General features: G+C 45.9%; 2 protein-coding genes and 1 pseudogene across 4 annotated transcripts in view; 1 reads left to right on the top strand and 2 right to left on the bottom strand.

The window, feature by feature from the left end:
- Positions 1-15,196, bottom strand: part of LOC137533027 (volume-regulated anion channel subunit LRRC8D-like) — a 50,333-nt gene extending 35,137 nt beyond the window's left edge. The window contains exons 1-3 of one of the 2 annotated variants that reach the window (XM_068254162.1): positions 14,793-15,196; positions 4,122-4,232; positions 1,744-2,455 (exon numbers count right to left, since the gene is read on the bottom strand). In XM_068254162.1, coding sequence (XP_068110263.1) covers positions 1,744-2,422 — 679 coding nt within the window. In that variant the 5' untranslated portion in view covers positions 2,423-2,455; positions 4,122-4,232; positions 14,793-15,196. The remainder of the gene's footprint in view (positions 1-1,743; positions 2,456-4,121; positions 4,233-14,792) is intronic. The other variant, XM_068254161.1, reaches the window with a different exon arrangement.
- LOC137533709 (U2 spliceosomal RNA) lies at positions 13,955-14,156 on the bottom strand (annotated as a pseudogene).
- A 43-nt stretch (positions 15,197-15,239) lies between the features above and the next one.
- The window catches only part of MIS18BP1 (MIS18 binding protein 1), a 121,744-nt gene continuing 109,246 nt past the window's right edge, over positions 15,240-27,737 (top strand). Inside the window, exons 1-2 of one of the 2 annotated variants that reach the window (XM_068254158.1) lie at positions 15,240-15,342; positions 21,819-22,320. In XM_068254158.1, coding sequence (XP_068110259.1) covers positions 21,924-22,320 — 397 coding nt within the window. In that variant the 5' untranslated portion in view covers positions 15,240-15,342; positions 21,819-21,923. The remainder of the gene's footprint in view (positions 15,343-21,818; positions 22,321-27,737) is intronic. The other variant, XM_068254159.1, reaches the window with a different exon arrangement.

The raw sequence follows: 27,737 nt of genomic DNA, 5'->3' as shown, positions 1-27,737 counted from the left end.
AGTCATTTCGCAGGAAAATGGAAAGTGTACTCTCCTGAGCCTCTCGGGAGAGAATGAACACTGCAGTAAGCGACTGCAACAATGCTCTCACCTATTTATGGTTTTCCGCCTTGGCAGCGGCGTAGCAATAGGGGATGCAGAGGCTGTGACTGCACTGGGGCCCCTGGACCAGAGGGGCCTCTTTCATCCATCTTATTCGCTTTTTCAGTGTTCTCCCCAGAATTTTTTTCCAGCCGGGTGGCATGAAATAGTAGCCGGGTGGGGCAATATGAGAGAATGCAGGGCTGGTGCCTTTGTGCACAACTCTGCTTACATCATAGGAGGAGGTGAGCCGATGACAGCCGGGTGCTTGCCAAAACTAGCCGGGTGGAGTACCCGGCTAAAAGAGCATTGGGAGAACACTGGCTTATTATTGATGCTGTGATGGTAATAAACACCTCTATATGTGCCCTGAATAGTGGTAATCCTAACCAAACTGTTTCCTTACCCTGATTACACTGAAACTGTCCTTGGTAGGTTTTGGGGCTTCAAACCAATAGAGTGCTTGGGGCCCCATGTGAAACTTGCACTGGGGCCCCAAGCTCCTCACCTACGTCACTGCGCCTTGGTATTACTTTAATCAATCTATCTCTAGGGTGACAGTTTCAGGAGTGAGAGCTGCACAGACATGCTGTTCCACTATAACTGAACAGAGGGTACCCTTCTCTAGAGAGTAGAGTGAGCTGTAGAAAAGGACACAATGGTCTAATTCATCATTTCACAATTTACAAACAGTGGGCTGCAAAACGACGGAGCCAAGGATTACTGGTACCCTAGCATGTTAGAGGTCTCAGAATTACATAGGATGTGGATTTTCTGACAAAAATAAGACACAAAACAATAGAGATGAAATTGCCTAAATTTCTAAAGTCCTGAACATTCGTTTAAGGCCCCTCAGCCATCTTCTTGCAGAGTGCTGGTTTCCCACCATCCAGCACTATGAATGACACATATGGCTATTGTTGGTGTTACTGAATTTGGAACATCCAAATACTCTCGAATACAACACTTCTGCCCCAGTGGCTGGATAGTGTACTGGTTAAGAGCTCTGCCTCTGACACAGGAGACCTGGGTTTGAATCTCACCTTTTCCTGTTCAGTAAGCCAGCACCTATTCAGTAAGAAGTCCTTAGGCAAGACTCCCTAACACTGCTACCACCTATAAAGCGCGTCCTGGTGGCTGCAGCTCTGGTGCTTTGAGTCTGCCAAGAGAAAAGCACAGTATAAATGTTCTGTGTCATGTCTTGTCAATGCAAAGAAGTGGACAGAATCAGGGGAAGTTAACATAGTTTGTGTTTCACGTGACTTCTAAAGCTGGAAGGAGAAAGCATCAGTCACGTGAAGCGCATTGTGAAGCACAAGTAAGTGAACTCCCCCTGACCCTGTCCACTTTTCGTACTGAAATGGCACCAAGATGTGGTGTTCGGGAATATTCAGGTGTTCCAAATTCAATATGCCAAATTCAAAAACCAACACTTTCAACTAAATCAGAGTTCCCCAACCCTATCCTCAAAGATCACCAACAGTACATGTTTTGCAGAAAACCACAAACATGCACAGGTGAGGCAATTAGTGTCTCAGCAGAGCTGATTAACTACCTCTGTGGATTTCCACAAAACATGCACTGTTGGTGGGCCTTGAGGACAGGGTTGGTGGAACGCTGCACTAAATAACACAGATAAATATACAGGTCATAGACACTCACCTTCAGCGGTGGATACAAAATTATCTGGAACATTAAAGCACAGGGACAGCTTCCATTTATTCATGCTACCGACAGCTAAGGAGAGCTCACGAAGCTTTGGTAGTCTAAACAGGATGTACTGGAGAGCCCTCTCTGGTATATTGCCTTCCTTTGAATGAAGAGATAGAGAGTACAAGTTCTGCAACAAGACAATGCTAGTTAACGGGAGGACACCTGAGAAAGTCACCCGACATAAAGACAAATGGGTCAGTTGTTGTAAAAGTGCGATCTCTGAAAAGATATCTTGGTCCGTCACACTGGAACAGTCTGTCAAATGCAGTTGCTGCAGGTTCACCAGTGGTCTTAATCCTTGGAGGATTTCTCCTTTTAGGCAAGAGTCCATGGTGACGCTGGTCAAGTCCGGCAAGGAGCTCGTCATTTTCTTGAACTGTTTCAATGTTACACGGGTCACCTCTACAGATGAGATTTTCCGGCTCTGAAGAGTGTCCCAGAAGCGAGCATTAAAACCACCTATACTCTTGAAGATTATGGTGCTGTGTTTCCACAGGGATGGGTGGTCCACCAGCGTCCGTAAATATGTGCACGTGGCCCGAACATTTGCCTTTTCCGTCGGGGAAAGGTATGCAAATATGTGAAGGAGGACTTCCTGTGGCAGCTGGAGCCACTGTATTTCTGGCATCGCAACACAACGTGGAATGTTCTCAATTTATACCTGATCCACAAAAACAAGAGTTAAAAAGAAAGCCAGAGAAAGATCATCTTTAGGACTAGCGCATGTGAAATGTTGACTTTGGTTTGCATCCAGTTTGAGAGAAAAAAGTTAACATAGAAACTTGCAGGGTAATATGATACAGACTTAACCCTCCCCTGTGCCCTGCACACGCCTTCCCCTAAAGCTGGCCACTAACGGTCCAATTTCTAGTGAAAAATCGTTCGAGCGATCAGAAATTCTGATCGGACGAAAAATCGTTCACTACTCCATCAACTAACCAATCATTGCTTCCTACCTATCACGACCACCAAGAAAATCCAAATTTTCATTCGATGAAAATTCATTCGGGCGACATTTTTTTCACTCGTTCATAATCGATTGTGTCCACCAATGGAGATTATTTACAACCAATCCGATCAGAATTTCTGATCGCTTGAACGATTTTTCGCTAGAAATTGGACAGTTAGTGGCCACCTTAAGACCAGCACCAAGCCACAGCCTTCCCCTATGCCCAGTGCCAAATCAGAGTCTTCCCCTATACCCAGCACCAAGCCACAGCCTTCCCCTATGACCAGCAGCAAGCTACAGCTCTCCCCATCCCCAGGGCCAAACTACAGTCTTCCCCTATACCCAGCACCAAGCCACAGTCTTCCTCTATGCCCAGAGCCAAGCTACAGTCCTCCCCTATGCCCAGCGCCAAGCTACAGTGTTCTCCTATGACCAGCGCCAAGCTACAGCCTTCCCCTATGCCCAGTGCCAAGCTACAGCTTTTCCCTATCCCCAGTGCCAACCCTAAGCCTTCCTCTATTCCCAGTGCAAAGTCACAGCCTTCCCCTATGCCCGGCACCAAGTCACAGCCTTCCTCTGTGCCTAGTGCCAAGCCACAGCCATCTGCTATGCCCAACGCCAAGCCACAGCCATCCGCTATGCCCAATGCCAAGACACAGCCTACCCCTGTGCCAAGCCACAGTCTTCCCCTATGCCCAGTGCAAGGCTACAGCCTTTCCCTATCCCCAGTGCAAGGCTACAGCCTACTCCTGTCCCCAGTGCCAAGCCACAGTCTTCCCCTATGCCCAGCGCCAAGCCATAGTCTTGCCCTATGCTCAGGGCCAAGCTACAGCCTTCTCCTGTGCCCAGTCACAGCAGAGCATAAAGTATAACCCTTTCCCCATGCCTTCTACCAACTTTAACCCTTCCACTATCCCCAGTGCCAACTGTAACACTGAAACTGATCCACTGTGACCGACAAAAATAAATCGTCACATCTAAAGATTCTGTTGCAGGAAAACAGGAGGACTTACAACTGAACACTGCATTCTAGGAAGTCAGATGTCTGAGTGCAATAGTTCCAGAGATGAGAGAGACAGAGAGAAGAAAAGATAGACAGACAGACAAACTCGAAGGATAGTTCACATATAGGATATTTACAGCTGTCATTCCAGTAAGCCTTTAATAAGCTTTTACTGGAAGGAACACATGCTCCGCTTCATGTATAACTGCTACAAAGATCAAAACAAAAGGAGAAGTTGCATGTCTTAACATGATGTTTACAATATACAATGAGCAAACATGAAGTGTGTTTCATCTCAAGAAAGGTATTAGAACTGCATTGAACATACTTCATGGTCTTATTCAATAAACAACGGAATTAAAGAAAAAAAAATACCTGAATTACAATGGCTCCTTTGTGTCAGGAGAGAATTTCACCCATTCTGCATCTGCAGGCAAAATGCTGGAGTGACACACCTTAAACACCAGACAAACTGTCAGGGTACAGCTAGTAAAACATCGAAACAAATATATAATTTCATTACTAGGCTAGCATAAGACGCACAATATTTCCATTAAAAGGAGTACTGTACTTTTAAAGTGTACCGGCAGCGACATGTGACATGAGATAAACATGCGTATGTACAGTACAAAACATCTTAATAACCAGGCTATTTTACTTGCTTTATTTTGCAGCCTGATAGTTAATTTCTAGGCATGGAAGTGACAGCTTCTGTCTTGTCATACCTTGTCAGGAATATAGTAAACATAACTGATAAGCAAATTACAGCCATACAAGTTTTCCTGGTAGAAAACAACTTCTGAGGGCAGGAGAGAGATAGAAAAAGGTCAGAAGTTCATGTATTTTAAGTCTGGGACACTTAAAAAAAGCGGTCACTGATTAGAGACAGTAAAACATTCAACCTACTTTGTAATTGTTTGCATTTTAGGAGTAGGATAAATATAATTGTTGATCTCATCCGTGTATTTTCACCTCGGGTTCACTTAAATACCTCTTCATAGCTTTAAAAAGAACCCGAGGTGTGAGACCCATGGAAGCTGCCATATTTCCTTTTAAACAATACCAGTTGCCTGGCAGTGCTGCTCTTCCTGGTCAGTAGCCTCTAAATCACGCACCTGAAACAAGCATGCAGCTAATCTTGTTAGATTTGTCAAAGACATCTGATCTGCATGCTTGTTCAGGGTCTATGGCTTAACATTTTAGAGGCAGAGGATCAGCAGGACGGCCAGGCAATGTGCATCATTTAAAAGGAAATAAACATGTCCGCCTCCATATCCCTCTCACCTCAGGTTCCCTTCAAAGTGTTAGGCAAGGTTCACACTGGCTGTAAAAACCTTCCTCTTATTGGAATGGATCAGCAGACATGCAAATGGATTCTATGCAAAGCAATAGGTCTGTTCACATAGGTCTGTTTGTTCCTTTCCGATAAGCTGAACTCAAGGTTCTGCAAGAGACGATAATTCAAGATGGATGCCGATGGAATCAGTGGAAGCTTATGAGAACGTGCATGTCTTGTGTCACCTCAGGTCCACCAGCCGCTCGCTACACTGCAGGGGAGAAGCAGCGGTATACAAATCTGGGGCCTGGCAGAAGTATGAGGCTCCCCAGGAAGGATACTCATTGGTTCACTGAGTGGTGGACCAATAAGAATACTCCTTGATGGAGGGAGGATTCCTATTGGTTTGTTGCAATCCAATGGGAAGCTCCATATGCATCTGGTGGGGCTTTGATCTGTATACCGATGCTTCTCTGCAATCCCGGCAGTGGATCAAGCTGTGGTGGATCCGGCGGCAGGTGAACTGGATGGATGGCCGCAGAAGCAGACTGGATGCAGAATGGAAGGTAATGTGAAAGAACAGAACACAGCATATCCCGAGCAGGTCCACTGTTAACGTGCCACTGTACATGCAGCACAGTGTGAATCCAGCCTTAGTGTACTAATGTGCTGCAAATTACCAAACAAAAGTGCTACATGTTGGGGTCTCTGGTTACCCATTTTAAAATACAAGCATGTTCCTGCTACTATTTATACTACAAAATTGCTGGAAATCCTCAACTGTGCTAAGAAACCTTTCTTCCAATATGCTACACATGTACTGCCTGTTATTTTCAGTCCAAACTACAACATACAATATACCACAGTCAAAACTGAAACAGATTACACAAAATGTGATTTGAAGGTTATGTTTTATTCCACTATAGTCCTTGAAGAGGAACTGAAGTGAAAATAACAATTAATAAAACTGCTTTTTTTTTTACATTATTCACTTATTAGTCAGCCTTTGTCCATCGTAAAATCTTTCCTATCTCAAATTAACATTCTGAAATGTATCACTGGTGGAGACATCTTTAGCTCTGCCAGGTGATTGTGCGGAATGTTCTATGCACAGACTTAGATCCCGGTTGCTTGGCAGTTGGAAAAAGCCATTATTTCCCACAATGCAACGAGGTTCACAGACAGCAAACTGTCAGGACCATGGTCATGGCATCACACTGTGGGAGGGGTTTCACCACAATATCAGTCATACAGACCCCCCTGATGATCTAAAGATTTCTTTAAGGGAAAGGGGGTATCAGCTACTGATTGGAATAAAGTTCAATCCTTGGTTAAAGTTCCTCTTTAAAGGGAACATAAACTGAGAGGGATATGGAGGTTTCCTTTTAAACAAAGCCAATTGCCTGGCAGCACTGCTGATCTCTTTGGCTGCAGTAGTGGCAGAATCACAGACCTGAAACAAGCATGCAGCTAATCCAGTCTGACTTCAGTCAGAGCACCTGATCTGCATGCTTGTTCAGGGGCTGTGGCTGAAGGTTTTAGAGGTATTAGATTTTATTATTTTAAAAGGAAAAATCCATCTTCTTCTCAGTTTAGGTTCCCTTTAAAGAGACACTGAAGCGAAAAAAAAAAACGATGATATAATGAATTGGTTGTGTAGTACAGATAATTACTAGAACATTGGTAGCACAAAAAAATCTCATAGTTTTATTTTCAGTTTTATAGATTTTTTTTATAACATTGCATCATTCTCTAATACTTGCAATTTACACACTACTCAGCATTCTAAATGTTTTTACAGTACAGGCATTGAACTTTTGACCTGTCCTAAACAGTTCTCTGCAAAAGAAAAAAAATACAGTTGAGATAAAAACCATCAGAAGTCAGAGCTCTCTGTGACTTTGAAAGTCCTAGAGATCAATGGCTATTTGCATAGATGACAACTGAAGTTTCTTAACTCTTCCTGTACTGGAAACAAATATTAGACTTATGTCTCTGCTCCTAATGATTTATTTATTAGCTGTACTACACAACCAATTCGTTATATCAATTTTTTTTCGCTTCAGTGTCTCTTTAAAGCGACTCTGAAGCGAACAACAATTGCTGTTTTTACTTTCTAGTTCACTTCAGTAGTCTCATTAGATGTAAACCGCTGCATCCCCGGCACAAAACGAGGGCTTTAGACCCCCCAAATCCCTGGGCTAACATCCACAACCATCTTGGTCGTGGATTGTGCTGCCCTGAGAGGCAGAGCTGTCAGCTGCAGCTCTGCCTCTCCTGATGTCAATCGCCGTGCGGATCTCCACTTCTCCCTCGCCCCTCTCTGTGAAGGAAGGGTGAGAGGGGCCGGGAGAGGCGGCGATCCACAGTGATTGACATCAGTAGAGGCAGAGCTGCAGCTGAAAGCTCTGCCTCTTTCAGGAAGCGCCGGCCGGATTGCCCCCAAGGGGATTTGGGGGGTCTAAAGCCCTCATTTTGCAGCGGGGATGCGGCGGTTTACATCTAATGAGAGAAGTGAAGCGAACTAGAAGGTAAAAATTGTAATTTTTGTTTGCTTCAGTCTCTTTTATTCAACATTTAACTTCAGCACTATAAGCCAAGCTAAAACGCTGCATCCCCACGGCAGAAAGCTGTTTAGAAACCCCCTAAGTACCGGGGCAAAAATCCACGACTTTCTTGGTCGTGGATTTTGCTGTAGCTCTGCCTCCATTAGCATCAATCACCGCTGATCGCTGTCTCTCCCCCGCCCCTCTCAATGAAGGAAGACTGAGATAGGCAGGGAGAGGCGGCGATCAGAGGGGATTGAAGCGAGTAGAGGCAGAGCTGGAGCCCTAAGGGCTCTTTCACATCAGAGCTTGCGTTGGAGAACGCTCAAAGCATACGTTTTGTTGTATGCTTTTTAATGCGTTTTGATATGCGTTGCACTGCAGTGAGTGTGCGTTTTTAATGCGTTACAGCACATAGGAAAACGCAGGTCATTTTTTTTTCTTTTAGTTTTCAACCTTCTACATTGTTCCTCTGTTGCATTCTGGGACTGATTGCCTGCGTTAACGGATTAAAAACGCGCGTTGCGTTAGTGTGCGTTTTACATTGACTAACATTGTAACACATAAAGCTAGCGTTGGCCGAAAAACTGTGCCTGGGTGCAGTGTAACGCAACGCACAAAAAGGCTGCGTTATATGTGAAAGCTAAAATGAAAGTCTATGGACTTATTTCTCCTTGGGTAACGCAAACTTTACCCCTTGCGTTGAAACGCAGAAAATCTGCCCTAATGTGAAAGAGCCCTAAGTTCTGCCTCTACTAGGAAGTGATCCCCGCATTTAGCCCAAGGGATTTGGGAGGTTTCTAAACAGCTTTCTGCCGTGGGATGCAGCGTTTTAGCTTGGCTTATAGTGCTGAAGTTAAATGTTGAATAAAAAGTGGGATTTTAGGAGACTTCTGCGTGCTGACACCGACCGTTACAGCTGTGTGCACTTAACTGCATTAAGCTGAATAACGTGCAAAAAGTCTTACAGCACAATGAGTAGAGCAGAATGCAATATATTACATTTAGTGCATTATTCTCTACGATGCGTAGAGAATAATGCACTAAATGTAATATATTGCATTCTGCTCTACTCATTGTGCTGTAAGACTTTTTGCACGTTATTCAGCTTAATGCAGTTAAGTGCACACAGCTGTAACGGTCGGTGTCAGCACGCAGAGAGAATCTGATTATTGGCAATCTGCAGTATCACCAAGAATGCAGATATATACCTGATTATTGATGATCTGCAGTATCACCGATAATCCGATATATTGCTAACCTCTGGACACCAGCAAAAGAACACAATAAATACAGTAATATCACGGAAGTGTGGAGATATCCACCACACGGCAATTCCTCAGAGGTGTGGTTACCTCTGAATGGGAACCCCGTGAGTGAGATCCTCTATCCAGGCAAAGTGAGGAATCTCGACCCCTAGCAGTAATCGTCTGCTTAGGGCAAGCGTCTCGGAGAGGCGAGCCTCAGAGATAACCCTGCAGTGGGAGACGTTCCACTGAAGGGAGAAAGGTCAGACAGGCAAGGGTTCAGCAACAGAGATGACGGCAGCAGTACAGGAACGGAAGGCAGAAGAGTAATCGGTAATCAGGCAGAGGTCGGCAACAAGGATCAGATAGGCAAAGGTACAAGATCAGAAAGAGATAGAGTAGTCAGGCATAGCCAGAGTCAAAACACAGATCAATATACAATAATATTCCTAAGCTAAGGTGTGAAATCCTTAGTATCAACACCAGGGCACTGCACTAAGGTCTGAGCGCTAACACAGAAGTGTATTCACGACAGCAGACAACTTGCTACTGCCCAGCAAGTCCTTATGTAACTGGAGGACTACTCAGCACCGCCCCAGAGCCCCAGCCAATCAGGAGACCTCTGAAGATCAGCTGACTGGAGAGTCAGCTGACCCTCCTACGTAGAAGGTAAAACTCCTGCCTCCTTGCGCCCGCATGTGAGACCCCTTGTCTCTGGACGTTGGAGAGGCCAGGCCCAGGATCCGCGTCCGCACGCGGCCTAAAATCCGCCTGTTGCAATGCAGGACCCGCCGCCATGTCACCAGAAGCGGCGGCGGCGTCCTCGTCAGCCTGCGCCGGCATCTCCGCGTGATCAGCGGAGCCTGCCGGCTGGGAAGCGGAGACCGTCGCCATGCTGCCCGGCGTGGCGGCGTTGTCTCCGCTATCCCTAACAACAGCACAGTGAGATTTTATTGTAGTTCTGTATGAAGAAAAGAGCTGCTGGGCACATCCAGGATAAAACGCCAATTTATTGAAAAATCACTTAAAGAGAACCCGAGGCAAGTATTTTAAATCTTAAGAGAACACAGAGGCATGTTCTGTGCATAATCGCATGCCTCTGTGTCTCGCTATTGCTGCCTCTAGTTCCCCCCAGGGTCTGCTAAGTTCCCCTGAAAAAAGCGCCAGGCTAGCGACAATCTGCTTGTCGCTAGCCCTGTATTAACCTGCAGGCTGTCATTCTATCTGGGCTCCCCCGCCTCTGTCCCCATCGCAGGCCACCTCCGTGAGCTTCCTCTAATCGGAAGATAAGCCGCGACACAGGAAGTACCTCCCAGGTCACTGCTTAGCTTCCGATTGGAGGAAGCTCATGGAGGCGGGCAGCGGCGGGGACAGTGGCGGGGGAGCCCAGATAGAATGACAGCCTGCAGGTTAATACAAGGCTAGCAACAAGCAGATTGTCGCTAGCCTGGCGTTTTTTTTTAGGGGGGCACAGCAGACCCCGGGGGGGACTGGAGGCGGCAATAGCGAGACACAGAGGCATGCGATTATGCACAGAACATGCCTCTGTGTTCTCTTAAGATTTAAAATACCTGCCTCGGGTTCTCTTTAAAATTAGGCAGCATTACATTCGCACAATCCACAAGTGCTGATGAAGCACCCCACTTGAGGGTGCGAAACAGCTGTCGACCTTGTACCTGCTGGTACACTCTCTCCTTGTGGATTGTGCCAGTGTAATGCTGCCTAATTTTAAGTGATGTCTCAATAAATTGGCATTTTATCCTGGATGTGCCCAGCCTCTCTTTTCTTCATACAGATTGGAGTGGACTTTACTTGGGCTTGGAGCACACTGGTGAGCTTGTTTCAGCTGGTCCTGTGCACTGTTTCTACTTATCCAGATTTTATTGTAGTTCTAGGTCACGTTTATACATGCAAATAATAAAAATATGCTCCAATTTTTCACATTACGTAAGTACACTAACACTTTAAACATCTAATACAACATCTAGGAAGCTCTACAGAACTCTTAGAGCATACATGTCAAACTCCGGCCCGTGGGCCAAATCTGGCCCTCAGAACCATTCAATTTGTCCCTCAAGTGTTTTCCCCACTTTGCATTATGTTTGGCCCGCTCTAGACCACCAGGGAACCTGTATTGGTGGTGAAGTCCTAGAACACCAGGAAAGCTATATGGGGGAAGTAGGGGGAAAGCACTAAACACTAGGGAACTGTGTAGGGGAGGGTGGGGGCATCTAGACATCAGGGAACTGTACAGGGTAAGGAGGACTACTAGACACCAGGGAACTGTATAGGGGTTGCATGGAGCCATTAGACACCTGAGAACTTTATAATGGAGGAAGGTGGCCAGTATACATTGGCCCTGACTAGAGCTCACTGTACAATTTCGGCCCACTTAGTATTTGAGTTTGACACCCCTGTCTTAGAGCAAGGCACTGTTAGAAGTTAGCTAAAAGTCCTGCACAAAGAGGATACGTAGAAATCTATCTTCTTAAAGGTCAACTTAAGTGAGAAGAATATGGAGGCTACCATATTTATTTCCTGTTAAACAATACCAGTTGCCTGGCAGCGCTGCTGATCTATTTGGCCGCAGTAGTGTCTGAATGACACCAGAAACAAGTATGCAGCTAATCTTGTCAGATCTGAAAATAATGTCAGAAACTCCTGATCTGCTGCATTTGCCTGTTCAGGGACTATGGCTAAAGGTATTAGAGGCAGAGGTTCAGAAAGCTAGCCAGAAACTGGTATTGCTTAAAATTAAATACATAAAGCGGCCTCCATACCCCTCTCACTATAGCTGTCGTTTAAAACAGAAGGTATTTGCAATAATTCAGCTTTAAGGGCCCGTTTCCACTAGAGCGAATCCGCATGCGTTGTCTGCATGCGGATTCGCATAACCAATACAAGTGGATGGCCCTGCTTCCACTAGTCAGTTTTTTCCTGCGTTTTTCTGTGCATGATTTTCTGCACGGTAGAGTCTGCAGAATTTGCCTGCGTGTGGAATGCAGGCGATTCGCAGGCTATGTATTTAATAGGGAAAACGCACATGCGTTTTTTTGCCACGATTACGCGTGTTGAAAACTAATGTAACTTGAACCAGGCAGTGACATGGTTAAATTCGCATATACCCTGCCTATGCGAAATCGCGGCAAAAAACGCACGCGGAATCGCATCCGCATGCGATTTCGTCAGCGGTGGAATCCCGGCGATTCGCACCACACTAGTGTAAACGAGCCCTAAAAGAAACTCCAACACCTATGTAGGAAAATATATAAAACAAAGAGAAACAAAGAGATTTTCTAAACATGCCGAGCGTTTTTTGCAGCGTTTTTGTGTAGCAGATTTCATATTTTGTTACAGTAAAGCTGTTACTGAACAGCTTCTGTAACAAAAACACTTGGAGAACCGCTGATCTAGCGTTTTTCAGAACACTTTTCCACTTTCCTATACTTAACATTTAGGCAGAAACGTCTCACAAATCTAAAAAATGTTGCAGGACAGGAGTTTGCGTTTGGGGGAATAAAGAACCGCTCTGTTGTGCACCATCCCATTCACTTTCATTAGCCAAGCGTTTTAAAAACGCTTAAGAACCGCTCTGGTGTGCACCAGCCCAAACTGTTGGTGGGGGTCACTGGAATTACTTACCTTCAGGGACTGCTCACTAACCCCGTCAGTATAGGATTCTCTATCTTCTCCAAGTAAACTCCACAGCTGCAGCATTTTGACGCTCCACTGACTGCCGCAATGCATGCCAGGAGATTTATTCCAATGGCTATCATTCATAAAAGTGTGGTCGGTAACAAAAATCCATGCGGGAAAATACCGCTTTAAAAATGTTGCCAGTTGCGATACAAGTGCTGTGATTTACCGAAAAAGGCTGTCGGTAGGCTTGCGGAAACAGAGAAGCTGCCTGAGTCCCTCTGTGCGCTGCTCTCACTGCTGCTGCTTGGGAGGTCTGTCTCCATTAACTTAAATGTATTCCGCATGCTTATCGCTACTTCCAAGGGAGTGGTATTCCCCATCTGCATACCGCTTGCTCTAATGTTTATGAATTGACATTTTGTTACATTTTTTTAAGATAATCACCGCACAAGGCGGTAATTTATCGCTCTGCTCGGGAATGTCAGCTTTTCATGCGGAAACAGCCTTTATGAATACACATTTTGCTAAGTGGTCGGTAAAGTAAGCTGTTTTCAGCATTTCCGCATGTGGGAATGCTTTATGAATGATAGCCTATGTGAGTACATCTCCTGGCTTGGAGATGTACACGCATCAAAGGACTATATCTCCTAGCATGCATTGCAACAATCAGAGGCGCATCACCACAAGAAATATGATTCTGCTGCACCTGCGGATCTCCCAGGGAAAGATAGCAGATGCCATATGCATAAGTAAATGCCAGTCACCCCAACAAAACGCCCACTCTATTATGAACCTCCTTTGTAGGGAGGATCATTTTACAGTATATATTGTCCTATATAGATGTTCGGGTCCCTGAACCTGAACTTAAAACATCCTCTCTGCTCTAAAAGATACACTACAGCATAATAACATTTAAACAAAAACCTTTCTTTGTTACAGCTGATACAAATAAATCTGCACTGTTTTGTTTTTTTTTTAGCTTGTCTTGGCTCCTGTTGCATGCAACAGGAGTCCCGGTCAGCAAGGCTATTAGCCCCGTGCACGGAAAAAGCGTGAGTGCCCTAAAGCACCCCCACAAAACGTGCACGAGTAGCCACGGGCCCCACAATACAGCAGGGCCCTTCCGGTTGTTCCCCGAAGGGAACCTTCCCCCTTTGCCATCGGCTCAGGGGGTGGCATCCTCCAACACCCGAGGGGTTGAAAGATCCTGGAGTCCTCCGAGGAGGACCCCTACTGTGCCCAGTGGTTACCCAAAGGGCCTGGCCATGTGGCATCCCACATGGTCCGGGTGGCTCCCCCGAGAGGGAGCCGGGTGGGAACCGAAGTCCCCGGTGCCAGCAAGCTGGCCCCGACCTTGCGGCCGGAGTGATAAAAATTCCGCACTCTCCCTAGCCAAAAGGCCGGGGAGCTGCGTTAGTTGGCGATGCATATGGGCAGTACAGACCAAAGCACCCTACTTCCGCCTGAGATCTGCCACATCTCAGGTTTTTTCAGGTGCACCTGGAGCGCCACTTCCAGGGGCAGTACGCCTAAGCAAAGCCCTCAGCCATTCAGCCTCGACCATGGTATAGATCCATTCAATCAACCCCTGGGAATTACGACCAGGAAGGACACCCTGCCACAGTGCCATCCTTCCAGGTCCCCCCAAAAATTTCAAGAACAGATACTACACTTGATCTTAGCCAAAAGGCCGAGAAGCGATCTGCACTGTTTATAGTTCCTGATTCGTGGAAGCAGACATATTGTTAACATCCAGTGCTTTCAAATGAGCTTATCTGCCTTGGCAGTCATGAGACACGGGGAGATCAATTTACAACTAGTGATTAGACACACATAAGAAAGAATTAAACAGGCTAAACTCTCTAAATACATACAGGGTGCATTTCACTGTTTTCCTTCTGTCCTGTGCAAGAATTCAGGTCCACTTAGGAAGCAAGAACGATCTCCCATGATGCATCACTGCTAAATATGCAAATCATCAGCCAGATACCCATCCAGAACCACTTAGATCCCTTTATAAAATCCTAATGGCTCTGGGACACCCTGGAATAACTGGGTAAGTTATACAGGAAGAAGATCAACAGCAGCACAAGCATGTGACTGACTTTTTGTTAGACATGAGGACAAGAAAATTAGCTGCTTCCACCGTAACAGGGAAACCAGGAACACACAGTCAGGTGGAGTAATTAACACGAACATATTAATAACTATTTAATCTTCTGATTTCAACTACAATAATACGTAAATAAGCTCTGCTCCTGGAAATGAGGAAAGTCACACAGCTGTAACCACAGTAGGAGTAACACCGATCCTCTTCCCCAAACACTTCTTTGCTCACCTGAGTACAAACAACAACAGACACAACACAGCTGCATCCGGATCCGCAGCTACTCAGAACCGGGTCTACCCGGGTGTCAAAAGTCACTTCCGGGTGACCCGCGCAGCCTCTATCCCTTCTCCCCGCCTGTAATAATAAAATGATATATATATCTCCTTTCTCTTTCTCCCCCACAACAGTCTTCTGACGCCCGCGCCGCCATCTTAACTCTGGGCGAGCCAGCTATAAAGTACGCCCAAAAGCAGCATTAGATAACCATGGTGATGCTATGACTGTCAGCTAATACGAATTATCTAGAGAGTGAGGTTTGCACGTCAAACTAGCTTGGAGACTGTTAAAAATAATCGCTGTACACTGGTCTCTTGCCCTCTTCTAAGATGGCGGCAGCTTGGTTTGTGTCGTTGCAGATAGCAGACACCTGGATGGTTTCCGGGGCATGGGAGCAGCAGGGGGCGGGAGCAGGATGGGGCGGGATAGCCAATCCGTGTGGAGCGGAGGAAAATTGAACTGGCCGATAACTGAAGAAGAGGGAGAGTGGCTGGCGGGAGCGGTAAGTGGGGCTCTTTACTGTGCTTGTGGTGACTTATGCTGTCCTATAATAGTGTGAGGCCAGGAGTGCAGCCCCAGGACTGAGTCTCGGGCGATGCTCTAGTCTAGTGGGTGCTGAGTTGCAATAGGGCCTGGGGGCTGCTGCAGGACTCATTAGGATCAAAGGCTTACCTACCCCTCCAGAGGTATCTGTTTTCTTATTTAATGAAATCCAGATTCTCTTTGGGGGCTTATGGTTTATGCTGTACACCTCTTGTGCCATTTCCTGTATTGAGCATATTTATATGCACCTCTCTGCTGTGTAACTTTCATGTTTGCGTCCTGTACTAGTTATAAAGGTGTACAGCTCTCATATGTTACAGAACATATGTAACATATGAGAGCTATACACCTTTATAACTAGTACTGGATGCAAACATGAAAGTTACACAGCAGAGAGGTGCATATAAGTGTGCAGAACATATGTAACATATGAGAGCTGTACACCTTTATAACTAGTACTGGATGCAAACATGAAAGTTACAAAGCAGAGAGATGCATATAAGTATGCTTAAAGCGGAATATAACCCTGCATTTCAACTTTGCTCTAAAACATTATTTACAGCATATTATATGCAAAAAGCTTTTTTTTTTTTTTACTAGACCAGCATTGGAAGGGTTAAACACAGAGGTTTTAAGTTCTGTGCAGACGTTCAGATAGTTACATTCTATTTAGTTATATGTATATATTTAGAAATGTTACACACTCTTTGGCTGTCCTCCAACTCCTTCTCAGTGAGAGAGATGAGTCACAATAAACACTTAGATACATTCATGTAAACAAAAAGTATCTAACTCAAGTTCGGATGCGTCTGCAAAAATCTCCAGGGACTTTAAAGCCCTGTGTAACCCTTCCAATGCTGGTCTAGTAAAAAAAAAAATGCTGGTTGCATATAATATACTGTAAATAATGTTTTAGAGCAAAGTTGAAATGCAGGGTTATATTCCGCTTTAATACAGGAAACGGCGCAAGAGGTGTACAGCAATATACTGTATAGGACATACCCTGTTTCCCTGAAAATAAGCCCTAGCATTGTTTATCAGGATGATCAAAACCATATACCCTAAAGAGAATTTGAGTTTCATTAAATAAGAAAACCGATACCTCAGGAGGGGTAAGCCTCCGGATCCTAATGAGGCTTCCCTCATCTTCCTCTGCCAGGTCCGATCCAGCACTGGCACCCCAACTATTAAATACAACGTTGGCCTGCCTGCGCAGGTGCCCTAGCGGCTTTCTGCTCAGGCGGTGCTTGTGCCTGCGCAGTATAGCTTACCCAATCGTGTTTGGCTATTTCTGCCAGAGCAGAAAGCCACCAGTGTGCCTGTGAGCAGCACCAACTTGCCCTGTGCTTCGGGGGGTCCTACTGCTGGAATAGGGCTAAAGGGAAGCCTCTAGGATCCTTCTGAAGATACTCTTTAAAGAAAGTCAATTTAGTGTTCAGGCAGTTACAGTATATGGTAAAAAAAATATTAAAAATGATTGTCCGTAGAATGCAGCAGGATATATGAGAGTTTTACAGCATTGCATTCAGTGCTGGACATCCTATATAATAAACTCCTTGACGCTGTGTCCGTGTGTTGTGCCTGGCATGCATGCGCGGCCGCAGATGGATAGAGAGCAGAGGAGTACGGGCGAAGGGAGGCAGGCATGTGCTTGCGTCGCGTCTCTGTGCTTGCACGGGGGGGAGGTTGCGATTGGGAGGTCACGGCCGAGGCCTAGCTAACTAGTAATATATAAAAAGTACACAGCTTTGGCAGGCACATATCAGTGTACTCAATGCATGAACTAATAAAAGAGGTGCACATCCACCATGCAACTTTCACTTCAGATCCTATTCGAGGGAGCGATTCGATCAATATTCAGATCTGGCATTGATCGGATATAGATGAAAATACATCTCTGGTGTGCATAAGCAAAGGACATATGCTAATATTTAAGTTAAAATGTCTCAAACTGTTTAACACGATTCACTGGAGCCCCTTTGTAGCTGGGTTTCGGTGTATAGCTCCACTCGCTTGCAGAAAATGTCCTTTTCTGTATCAGATATAGAAAAGTTAGGGGTGTTTTTCTGCAAGGTGGCAGGGCTAGACGCTGAAACCCAGCTGATATGGACTCCGGTGAATCTTACACAGACGACATTCTGGGGCACTCAACTTGACAATAACAGGCCAAGATGGCTCACAGGGTAGAGTGCCAGCTTCCTGGCCAGGGATGATCCTTTCCTCCATATTAGGGTCTGAAAGCGGTAAAAAAAATTTCATGTGCTTTTAGGCTAGATCCACACGTCTCCTTCAGAACGGATCAGTTTTGTAAAAAAAAATGTTTCTCTCTCCGTTTTAAGAGAAATTGCTTTTTTTTTGCAAGGATGTTTCCAGTAGGTGGGGGTGGGCGCCATGATGAAGGGGAGAGCAGGCAGGAAGGGGGCATCGGTGGGGAGGGGGAGTCGGGTCCTCCTCCACTCCCTCACCTGGGTCCCCCCTACCCCGCTCCCACTCCAGCTAGTTGCAATAATTTTAAAAGTCATTTCAAAAAGCGAGTGGGGAACTTACTTCCTTGCGCTCGCCGCGTCACTTCCTGTAATGCTGTCCAATGAACATCAGAGGACGGCATTACAGGAAGTGATGCGGCAGCGGTGGGACACAAGGAATTAAGTTCCCTGTTCGCCACCTTCTACATTACAGGGAGTGCAGAATTATTAGGCAAGTTGTATTTTTGAGGAATAATTTTATTATTGAACAACCACCATGTTCTCAATGAACCAAAAATCATTAATATCAAAGCTGAATATTTTTGAAAGTAGTTTTTAGTTTTAGCTATTTTAGGGGGATATCTGTGTGTGCAGGTGACTATTACTGTGCATAATTATTAGGCAACTTAACAAAAAACAAATATATACCCATTTCAATTGTTTATTTTTACCAGTGAAACCAATATAACATATCAACATTCACAAATATACATTTCTGACATTCAAAAACAAATCAGTGACCAATATAGCCACCTTCCTTTGCAAGGACACTCAAAAGCCTGCCATCCATGGATTCTGTCAGTGTTTTGATCTGTTCACCATCAACATTGCGTGCAGCAGCAACCACAGCCTCCCACACACTGTTCAGAGAGGTGTACTGTTTTCCCTCCTTGTAACTCTCACAATTTATGATGGACCACAGGTTCTCAATGGGGTTCAGATCTGGTGAACAAGGAGGCCATGTCATTAGTTTTTCTTCTTTTATACCCTTTCTTGCCAGCCACGCTGTGGAGTACTTGGACGCGTGTGATGGAGCATTGTCCTGCATGAAAATCATGTTTTTCTTGAAGGATGCAGACTTCTTCCTGTACCACTGCTTGAAGAAGGTGTCTTCCAGAAACTGGCAGTAGGACTGGGAGTTGAGCTTGACTCCATCCTCAACCCGAAAAGGCCCCACAAGCTCATCTTTGATGATACCAGCCCAAACCAGAACTCCACCTCCACCTTGCTGGCGTCTGAGTCGGACTGGAGCTCTCTGCCCTTTACCAATCCAGCCACGGGCCCATCAAGACTCACTCTCATTTCATCAGTCCATAAAACCTTAGAAAAATCAGTCTTAAGAGATATTTCTTGGCCCAGTCTTGACTTTTCAGCTTGTGTGTCTTGTTCAGTGGTTGTCGTCTTTCAGCCTTTCTTACCTTGGCCATGTCTCTGATTATTGCACACCTTGTGATTTTGGGCACTCCAGTGATGTTGCAGCTCTGAAATATGGCCAAACTGGTGGCAAGTGGCATCTTGGCAGCTGCACGCTTGACTTTTCTCAGTTCATGGGCAGTTATTTTGCGCCTTGGTTTTTCCACATGCTTCTTGTGACCCTGTTGACTATTTCGAATGAAACGCTTGATTGTTCGATTATCACGCTTCAGAAGCTTTGCAATTTTAACCACCCTGGCGTTCTATTAAGATCGCCAGGGCGGCTGCGGGAGGGTTTTTTTTTTATTAAAAAAAACTATTCCATGCGGCTGCATGAAAGCCCACTAGAGGGCGCGCCGGATGCGTCATTCTGATCGCCTCCAGCGATCAGAATTAACAAGGAAGACCGCAATGAGCGGCCGGCCTTGTTATGCTTACCTCGTCGCCATGGCGACGAGCGGAGTGACGTCATGGACGTCAGCCGCCTCCGATCCAGCCCTTAGCACGCTGGGCTCGGGCGGCTGGGGGGATCCTCTTTCACCGCTGAACGCGGCGGATCGCTGCGTTGCGGCGGCGATCGGGTAGCACACGCGGCTGGCAAAGTGCCGGCTGCGTGTGCTGCTTTATATTTCATAAAAATCGGCCCAGCAGGGCCTGAGCGGCAGCCTCCGGCGGTGATGGACGAGCTGAGCTCGTCCATACCGCCCGGCTGGTTAAGAGTGCTGCATCCCTCTGCAAGATATCTCACTATTTTTGACTTTTCTGAGCCTGTCAAGTCCTTCTTTTGACCCATTTTGCCAAAGGAAAGGAAATTGCCTAATAATTATGTACCCCCTTTAAAGGGTGTTGATGTCATTAGACCACACCCCTTCTCATTACAGAGAGGCACATCACCTAATATGCTTAATTGGTAGTAGGCTTTCGAGACTATACAGCTTGGAGTAAGACAACATGCATAAAGAGGATGATGTGGTCAAAATACTCATTTGCCCAATAATTCTGCACTCCCTGTGTATTGATTTTAAATGATTTCTAAATGTGAAACTAGCTGGAGGGGGAGCGCGGACGCGGAACCCAGGTGAGGGAGGGGGTCCCTGAAAATGCAGCAAATACGGACCATCCATTTAGGTTTTGAAAACGGGTCCTGGCAAACGCAGACGGATCCGTTTTTTCTTGGGTGAAGACGGCTGCTATTTTTAACATTACTATCTGCGTCTCCGGTTTTGATCAAGGCTGAAAAAATGGAGCCACGAATAAGTTTCCGGACCTAGTGTGAACTAGGCCTTAGACCGTAAAAGCAGGAAAAAGACATACTGGTGAGAGATCTGCAGCAGCCCCTGCACAGACTCACCTCCCCGGGATTACAGCTCCTAGCAACTTTTTCCGTTTACTCCGAGAGTGACTCGGGGTTACTGCCAAGGAGATTAATATAGCTTTAACCTCCCTGGCGGTTAATTTTTTTTTTTTTAAATGGTCAAAAAAACGTTTTTTTTTTATTTTTTGTTGTTGTTTCATGTAAAGCCACCAGAGTGGTAGCTACATGAAACACCACTAGAGGGCGCATGTGGCCCTCTAGTCCGATCGCCGCCGGCAACAATAGCAAACGGGAGCGCGTATATAACGCGTTCCCCTGTTTGGCTTCTCCTGTCGCCGACGATCGGCATGACGTCACCTGGCGTCAGGCGCACTCGATCCAGCCCATAGCGCTGCCCGGAACTCATTGGTCCGGGCAGCGCAGGGCTCTGGCGGGGGGGCCCCTCTTCTGCCGCTGCGTGCGGGCGATCGCCGCAGAGCGGCGGCGATCAAGCTGTGCGCGCAGCTAGCAAAGTGCTAGCTGCGCGCACAGCACTTTACATGGTGCAAATCGCCCCACCAGGGGCTGAGATATCTCCCTGCGCGGCATGAGCTCGGGCTTACCGCCAGGGAGGTTAAAATGCCTAAGCTTTGGCAGTAATGAATTGCCTTTTATGTTACACTAGTAGACCTACCCCGGCCCATGACTTCCTCCTGTCCCAACGGCTACACATGCGCAGTAGCCAAAACACAGGGACAGGACGATGATGCAGGATCAGTTAGGGTTTTATTATACAGGATGCTTTCGATCAATAAGACTGTTATATGCTAAGCAGAGGAGTCATTGTAATCATAAACAAAGGGGTTAGGATTTTTTTTTTTCACCGACTCCACAGGCCTTATATTACATAAATATGCAGTAGAGTCTCATTTATCCTGCACAGGCGGGTAATCAACACTAACCTCCTTCAAATGCAGAGTTGCGTGCAGCAGAAACTACTTACAAAAGCTCCAGGCGCCAATGCTCTTTACTTCCTGCAGCAGCATCCACTCTCTGTACGGTTATCAATGTGAGTCAGGTGACATGTTGGGAGCTGTACAAGGATGGAGCAAAGCAGCCCACTGCTGCAGGAGTGAAGAGGACCAGTGCCCGGAAGGTTTTCTAAGTAGTTTCTGATGCGCACTGCTCTGCATAATTAGAGCACGTACAGACACACACACACGCACAGTCACGTACACACACGTTATGTTTGAGGTAGACAGCATTAAATCCAGTAGAGGGCATACTATACAGCAGGTATACAGTGTTATACTAAGTACATGGCATCTTGTATTACAGGTACACATTTTTACATCCAGTACAGGGTTTACAGCAGGTTCATGAGTGCTGGTAGATATGATTGGTTGCTCTGCCTTGTATTCTGCTTGAGACTTGTTTGTTGAATGAGATCTGCATATTAATGGATAAATATCCTTTTCCTAGGAAGAAGTGAAGCTGCGAGTTTGCTGATACAATGAATTCTGTTCAGGACTACAGCGAGGCAGTATCTTGAAACTACCAGAGGACGTCAAGCAGTTGTAATGGACAATGTTTTCCAGGATTGTGCAAAATCCGCATAGAAACACAGGAGTTTCTGCTCGCCGTCGTGAGCAAAGTTCCAATCCTCTGGATGCGTTTCCCCCTGATCCCCCTGTCTCTCCGTTTGAAACTTTAAAGGCATTGTATCAACAAAGGCTTTCATCGCCGATTTCTGCTTATAGACATGCTGACTCAAGTAGCAGACCTCGCCAGTTGCCTGTGATTCCAGTCCTTGTGAGACGTTCGGACTTCTCAGACACCAACCCTGTCTATTCAGGTTTGGAGCGGCACATAGTGGAATCTGAATCCTCCAGCAGAGTAGGGTCCTTAAAAAGTGCGAATCGTGTACTTCAGCCCAATAGCCACTGTGACTTTCAGGATCACTATTTAAAACGTTGGATAGAAGGTAAGGTGGAGTTCGTCTCTCATGACTGCCAGTCCTAATATGGAAAATTCTGAAGGGTGTTTATGGAGAGGATATGCTGTTGATGAACAGGCCCCCAGACCAATCATTCTCATGGCCCGTTAACACTTACGATCGAGGCTGCAATTTTTACGCGATAGACGCATATTTTTCACTGTACTTTTTTGAGTGATCGTGATTAGTGTTTCCTTAAAGGGATACTGTAGGGGGGTCGGGGGAAAATGAGTTGAACTTACCCGGGGCTTCTAATGGTCCCCCGCAGACATCCTGTGCCCACGCAGCCACTCACTGATGCTCTGGCCCCGCCTCCGGTTCACTTCTGGAATTTCAGACTTTAAAGTCTGAAAACCACTACGTCTGCATTGCCGTGTCCTCGATCCCGCTGATGTCACCAAGAGCATACTGCGCAGGCCCAGTATGGTCTGTGTCTGCGCAGTAGGCTCCTGGTGACATCAGCGGGATCAAGGACATGGCAACGCAGGCGCAGTGGTTTTCAGACTTTAAAGTCTGAAATTCTAGAAGTGTACTGGAGGCGGGGCCGGAGCATCGGTGGGTGGCTGCGCGGGCACAGGATGTCTGCGGGGGACCATTAGAAGCCCTCGGTAAGTTCAACTCATTTTCCCCCGACCCCCCCCTACAGTATCCCTTTAACATTGTGATCGTGAGAAAGCACTCCAATAATCGCGAATTGCCGGTGATCGTGGCAGTTAGGTCACTGTCATACACTTTTTACTGCACTAGTGCTTTAAAGAGAACCCAAAGTGGGGATATGGGGGGTAGATGAAACACAGAGCCATGTTCTCTGCCTAATGTCACCTGATTGCAATGGCAGATAAACTCTTTTGTAAGCACAGGAGGTTAACAATATGTCTGCTTCCATGAAAGCAGAAACTGCAGATTTATTGTAGAATTTGTATCGGCTGTAACAGTGAAATGCTTTTCTTTAAAGTTTATTATGTTGTTGCTTATCTTTTAGAGGAGAGAGGAAGTTCTGAGTGCTGCTCTGCTTTAAAGGGACCAGAGTACCATAATCTGAAACAATCTTTCCCTAATGCAAGGTACACACAATGCAATTTTCTGACAGATTTAGGGCCCATTCACACTTGCTGATCGCAAAACGCTACCGATTTTGCTACAGTTTTGCTCTGGCGGTTTTTGGCGATTAACGCCAAAAAAAAAATCACCATTCACACCTGGCGATTTTTGTTTTTTTTTTTTTTTTTTTTTTTTTTTTTTTTAGCGATCGAGTTTTGCGCTTCTATAGCACTAAAATGTGATCGCCGGGAAATCGCCTGAAAATGGTGCAGGCGATGCGTTTAGCATTTTTGGGTGATTTGCGGCGATTAGCGCAAATTGCCCAAATGAGAACAGGCCCATAGACTTATTACCCTAGCGCTTTCAAAAGCGCTAGCATTTGAGCGTTTTGACGAAATCGCCGGCAAAACGCTCAAGTGTGAATGGGCCCTTACTGTCTGATCGACTATTTCCAACATGTCCGATCTGATTTCTGATCAAATTTCCACTTAATATTCCCATAGAAGTGAACGGAAAATTGATTGAAAATCAGATTGAACACGTTGGAAATAGTATATCTGACAGTAAGTCGGAAAATTGCATTGTGTATACCTTGCAAGTACATCGGCTCATCTCATCATCCTCCTCTATGCTGTAAGCAGAGTTGCACTGTTCCTGCATTCCCCTGTCACACTCCACCCGGCTACTTTTTCATGCCACCTGGCTGAAAAAAAAATACTGGGGAGACCACTGTTATACATGCAATCAGGGTATCAAATGCGTTTTACAGAGAACCAGCAAATGAAGTCCGAGAGAGTCCATGAGAAGGGTGTCATTGCTGGGGTAGCAAAATTAAGGACGCACTAAGAGAGGGGGCGGCCCTGCCAAAGGCTTACAATCTAAAGATTCTTCTTCTATAACATTCTTCATGCACATCTGAACCAGGTGTACCTCTGCATTCAATGTGCACAAGATTCTCAGTGTATTCACAACAGCTCTGCGGGGAGTGCATATGTAGAGTATAGTATTACTGGGTAACTTGATTAGTAGTCACCAACCCCAAATTTAACATCAAATTAAAGTGGATCAGAGATAAACTTTTACTCATTGCATAATTGTGTTCCTTTCCTATAGTTTATAGGGCATTCCTTAACCTCCCTGGCGGTTAATTTTTTTTGCCAAATAGGCAAAAAGCCTTTTTTTTTTAAATTTTTTTTTGTTTCATGTTAAGCTACCAGAGTGGTAGCTACATGAAACACCACTAGAGGGAGCATGTGTCCCTCTAGTGCGATCGTCGCCGGCATCAGTGTTCTCCCCAGGATCAATTAGGTGGGCGCGCCGCCCGGGTGAGGCAAGCCCCCCGCCCGGCTGCGTCACACGCTGGGCTCTCTCCTCTGTGTACGAGATCTCCTGCTTTTCAGCAGGCTCGTACAGGTATTGGCTCAGCTCGGCGGTAGGCGGGACCATCTGACTGCAGCGTGCTCTTCCAGGAACGATACAAACAGTCAGTCACAGAGAAGGGACTCTGGTGTTTGTGTAGCTATAAAGGCAGGGCAGACTGCGGCCATTTGGCTTTGTAATTCGGAGCCTCCTTTCCTCCTCACAGCTGCGTCATTAGGTCAGTTGTCTCCCTCCCTCCCCTCTGAATGTGTGTATTCCGTAATTACTTGCCCGTCTCTGTGAAATATGCGGCACTTGTGTTTAGAAGACTAGAGAGGAGTGAGGAGTGTAGGCAATCACTCGCCTCCTCCCCCGGCTGTCACAAGACGCACGGGGCAGCTGCGGACTAGTTGCATATAGAGGGATATTTTGGCTGCCTGGAGAACGGAGCTCACTGACCGCAGCACTGAAGATAACAAACCTGATCAGAACAGATACAGGCAAAACGCATGTAGCTGGCAGCTCAGCTGTGACCTCAGACAGTTTGCACACACAAAAAAAACTGTCCTGATGTTTATTCTCCCCTCCTCCCCCCCCCCCCTTTTTAACCTTAAGGATACAATAATAAACCTGTGAAGTCACAAGGGCCAGCATGTCCTTTCAGACCATGCTGCACTTTGCATTTTCACACACACAAAAAACACAGTTCTTATCTGTGTGAATTTGTAGCTTTTCAGAGTAATCTGTAGAACATGGACATGCGACACGATTCCTGATCGAATAATAGCATTCAGCCGGAAATAATCGATGGGATCCACAAACAAGGAAAACTTTATCAATCAGATGATTGGTAGAGGAATCAACTCCAAAACCATTGACTGAATAATTGTGTTCGATCGGTACCATTAACGATGCCCAATACATATAGCTGTATAGCTCTGGACATGTGTTAACTATATGATGTCTGTTTCACCTGCACTGTCAGACGGATTTCCGTAGCTGCAAATATAACAAAAAGCACTGTTCACTTTAAAGTGTACCAGAGCTGAAAATAGTAAAAAGATTTAAGCCCAATCTACACTATAAGATTCTTTGTGCGATTCAATTACGATTCTATTTACGATCCGATTAAATCCGACATGTCCAATCGGGATTCGATTCAATTCGCTTTGCCATTGCAAAACAATGGCAAATCGAATCCCGATCGGACATGTCAGATTTAATTGGATCATAAATAGAATCGTAATCAAATTGTACAAAGAATCGTATTGTGTAGATGGGGCTTTATACATACCTGGGGCTTCCTCCCCAAAATCTTTTTACTATTTTCAGCTGAGTCCCTTTAAGACAGATTGTGTATTTCTTAAAGCACGCCTGAAATGAGAGCCATATGGAGGCTCAATGTTCTCCCCAGGCTCTTTTGGCCACATTCTCCACCCATCTAATTTTGGTGAGCACCCGGCTAACATCAGCTTGTTTCCTCCTCCTATGCTGTGAGCAGAGTTACGTCAGCCCTGCTAGATTTGGGCGCAGCCAGCGCCGCCATAGACTATAATGGCAATCAGTCTATAGCGGCGCTCAGTGAGTAACGTCGGCTCCGTCAAAAGACGGAGCCAAAGTTGCTTAAAAAAAAACAATAATTGGGCTTCCAGCTATTGCTGGAAGCCAAATTATTTCATTCCCCCACTATCCATGTCGGCCTGGAGGGGGAATAGTAATTAAAACGGCCCGGACTTGTGCAAGAAGCAGGATCAGCTATATACCGCTGTATCCTGCGCCCAAGTCTACCGGCGCCGATTTCAAATGTACTCCCTGCATTCCCCCGGTTGTGCCCCACCCGGCTACTTTTTCATGCCACCCGGCTGGAAAAAATTTCTGGGGAGAACACTGGGCATCAATAGCAAACAGGGGAACGCGTATATAACGCGCTCCCCTGTTTGGCTTCTCCTGTCGCCATGGCGACGATCGGAATGACGTCATGGACGTCAGCCGACGTCTTGACGTCAGACGCCTCCGATCCAGCCCATAGCGCTGCCCGGAACTCATTGGTCCGGGCAGCGCAGGGCTCTGGCGGGGGGGGGGGGCTCTTCTGCTGCTGCGTGCGGGCGATCGCCGCAGAGCGGCGGCGGTCAAGCTGTAAGCGCGGCTAGCAAAGTGCTAACTGCGCGTACAGCACTTTAAATGTCCCAAATCGCCCCACCAGTGGCTGAGATATCTTCCTGCGCAGCATAGCCCGAGCTCAGCTCGGGCTTACCGCCAGGAAGGTTAAGCAAAATACTTTTTTTATTGTTTTAATACTCTAATTCACTATAAACTAAACAAGCCTCATCCACATCTTTTCCAGAGAGCCTTGGTATTTTCAGCCTTAGTAGCAAGGGCTCATGGGAGCTCAGTCTGGGCAGGGGGAGGTAACTAGCCAGAGATATCAGAGGGAGAGGGGAGTGGGAGATACAGATCAGCTTACCTGTGTGTAATGTGACAAACAGAACGTGGCTGCCCTCGTATCACAGGAATAAATAATCATAAACTGTTGAAGCTGTTTGCAGCTAGTTTTGCTGAGTAAACTATCTAAACTTTAGATAAGATATACTCCAGAGAAACTCCAACCAAGAATTGAACTTTATCCCAATCAGTAGCTGATACCCCCTTTTACATGAGAAATATATTGCTTTTCACAAACAGACCATCAGGGGGCGCTGTATGACTGATTGTGTACTGAAACCTCTCCCACAAGAAGCTCTGAGTACCGCGGTACTTTTGGCAGTTTGTTACAATGTAACAAGGTTCACAGACAGGAATTAGCTGTTTACAGCTGTCTCTAACAGCCACAACAGCTAGCAGCAGCTACATAACCTGCCCACAGTAAAAATGTCACCATGTAATAAATGTCAGAATGTAAATCGGGGAGAGGAAAGATTTTACAATGAGCAAACACTGACTAAATCATTTATACATAATTATTGTAAAAATGAATCACTTTTTTTATTACATTGTTTTCACTGGAG

The sequence above is a fragment of the Hyperolius riggenbachi genome, chromosome 9 (assembly GCF_040937935.1).
Source record: "Hyperolius riggenbachi isolate aHypRig1 chromosome 9, aHypRig1.pri, whole genome shotgun sequence".
NCBI classification, from domain to species: domain Eukaryota; kingdom Metazoa; phylum Chordata; class Amphibia; order Anura; family Hyperoliidae; genus Hyperolius; species Hyperolius riggenbachi.
The sequence above is the reverse complement of the archived record's forward strand: the minus strand, read 5'-3'. Positions and strand labels throughout refer to the sequence as shown.